Below are 2,364 nucleotides of genomic sequence, written 5' to 3'. Positions count from 1 at the left end.
TGGATGTACAAGTGTTTTTTTATATATTAAGAAATTTTTCTAAGACCGTGTTGTCGCTTTAAGGTGCGGATGTGTTGAGGCCCAATATCGTAGATTTTTTGAGGCCTTAGCGCATGGATGTACAAGTGTTTTTTTATATATTAAGAAATTTTTCTAAGACCGTGTTGTCGCTTTAAGGTGTGGATGTGTTGAGGCCCAATATCGTAGATTTTTTGAGAATTTTTGTTTGCATCCTCAGCCTGGACCTCTCTTCAAATTGCGACGAGCTGTGTTTAACCTTTATGAAGAGACCAGAATGCTGTTAGTCAACCAATATTTTGTGTTGTTAGCTATGCAGTTCCATTTACCGTGTTAACCATCCCACTATGATTGCCGCTCCATCTACGTCACAGATCGGACGATAACAGATCGTCGATAGCGAATCCCATAAAAGCTATGCAATAAAGTCCTAAACAAATAACCTCCTGCAATTTCGGATAGTGGAAGAGTTCTTTTTAGGCAAACACGTTTCATTCTGTCAGAACAAAAGTAGGGATATATCATCGTTCTAAATTCATGTCGAGTCCCAAATATGTATCCTTCCTAGAAATCCCTCACGACACATTCATTAATTTGTATTGCCCCTAAGAACCCTGAAATATTCATTCCACATGACTGAAGTCAATAAAGTGGGTAAAATGTTTCGTTTACCTTTTCCCAATTAAATTCATACATTGAATTAACATTAAAAGTAGTTCAGCTAATACCTCAGTGTCATATAGGTCACTATAAGAGGACATGACTGACTATTTAATTTACCATTACCTATCGAAGGATTTTTGCTCCCTGTGTTATGCAAACTGTGAACGTGCCGGATAGAATTCTATCCGGCACCTCAGCAATTTATGATTAAAATTCGGAATAGCTGTATATTTGTGTAGAAAATATATAGGAGAACCTTAAGCAACACTGCCCTGTAATTTAATAAGTTCATTTCGTTCTTAAATAAAAATTATAGCCTTTCAACATAATCTGTCTAATAGAATCTCCCCTTAACTACCACTGAAAAGAAATACCAATATTTAATTCATTTAATAACATTTATTTACGCTAGACTCAAAATTATAACGCTTAAGTTAATTTTATCTTATCACACGCCATGATGAAAATAATGGTTACACCTTGGGTTACACATTACACATCCTTCGAGTTTGTCGAAACTAAATTACAATGTCACAATTTTACTTCGCCTCAGTTGTGGCACCCTTATCTTTGCCATTTAATTTTTCTTCCAATTTTTGAAATTCTTTATCGGCAATTTTATCCGATTCATCAAAAACCTGTTCCACACCCTGTACTTCGGGTATATAGAATTGCAACATATTTTCAACGCCATTCTTTAGAGTGACAATAGAACTGGGACAAGATGAACAGGAACCTTGCATTTTCAATTTGACAATACCATCTTCAAAACCCATAAAAATGATATCACCACCATCTTCTTGTACGGTGGGTCTAATGCGACTATCCAGCAATTCCTTGATCATCATTACTGTATCATCATCTTCATCGTTAATTTGGGTGTCTGCATTGGGTTTGGCTTCATTCAAGATGGGTAAACCGCTGGCAAAGAAATCCATTATGACAGCAAAGACTTCTGGTTTAATTATTGCCCATTCGGCTTCCTCATCCTTGGAAATTGTTATAAAGTCACCGCCAAAGAATACGGAACGTACACCCTCAATGCGAAACAAAAGTTTGGCTGAAATGAAAAGAAAATAATTATTAAAGTTATTCTAATAATTTCCCTATAGTACACTTACCCAATGGACTGCAGTATGCAGCCGATACACCAGGGAAATCATATGTATTGCCTTTACCCAAGACATCCACGCCTGGTAGAAATTTCAAGCTATCTGGATTTGGGGTATCTTGTGTCTGTATAAACATGCTACGTTGACATTGTTGCAGAAGTTTTCCAACCGTCTGCCTGGTCTCCAAAAGCGGTGTGTTACTCTGAGATTGTTGTACTTTCCAGCCATTTTGCATCAATCCCCTCTTTTGCATAACATCTCTATATTCAAGGGGGGAAAGTGATTTGTTATTATTTAGGCCATATTTTATTTTTGAATATTTCATACCTGATTACCAGTTTATTGGCGTTATTTGTAATATTACGTGAATTTCGAATTGCGTTCAAAATTATTCTAGACATTTTCGTTTTGGTCGGTGTTCTATATGTTCTGTGTGCTGCCAAAAAATTAACCTTTATTTTGGTGTAAACATTGACAGGGTTGTATTGCAAACTACATGTATAACAGCACTGAACATACCACATGAAGGCGAACTAATATTAGGTTCGTTCGTTTACTCAATAATTTGTAC

General features: G+C 36.2%; 1 protein-coding gene across 1 annotated transcript; it reads right to left on the bottom strand.

Moving 5' to 3' along the window:
* Nucleotides 1–1,220: 1,220 nt before the first annotated feature.
* On the bottom strand, nt 1,221–1,960 carry LOC133333583 (NFU1 iron-sulfur cluster scaffold homolog, mitochondrial-like). The gene is made up of 2 exons (XM_061541895.1): nt 1,803–1,960; nt 1,221–1,741 (listed from the first exon to the last, which is right to left on the bottom strand). Exons 1-2 carry the CDS (start codon nt 1,927–1,929, stop codon nt 1,221–1,223), a joined length of 648 nt encoding a protein of 215 aa, XP_061397879.1. The 5' UTR covers nt 1,930–1,960.
* Nucleotides 1,961–2,364: the final 404 nt, after the last annotated feature.

This window comes from Musca vetustissima, unplaced genomic scaffold, assembly GCF_032173495.1.
Source record: "Musca vetustissima isolate MV318-11 ecotype Yass unplaced genomic scaffold, APGP_CSIRO_Mvet_v1 utg435, whole genome shotgun sequence".
In the NCBI taxonomy this organism is placed as follows: Eukaryota; Metazoa; Arthropoda; class Insecta; order Diptera; family Muscidae; genus Musca; species Musca vetustissima.
The sequence above is the reverse complement of the archived record's forward strand: the minus strand, read 5'-3'. Positions and strand labels throughout refer to the sequence as shown.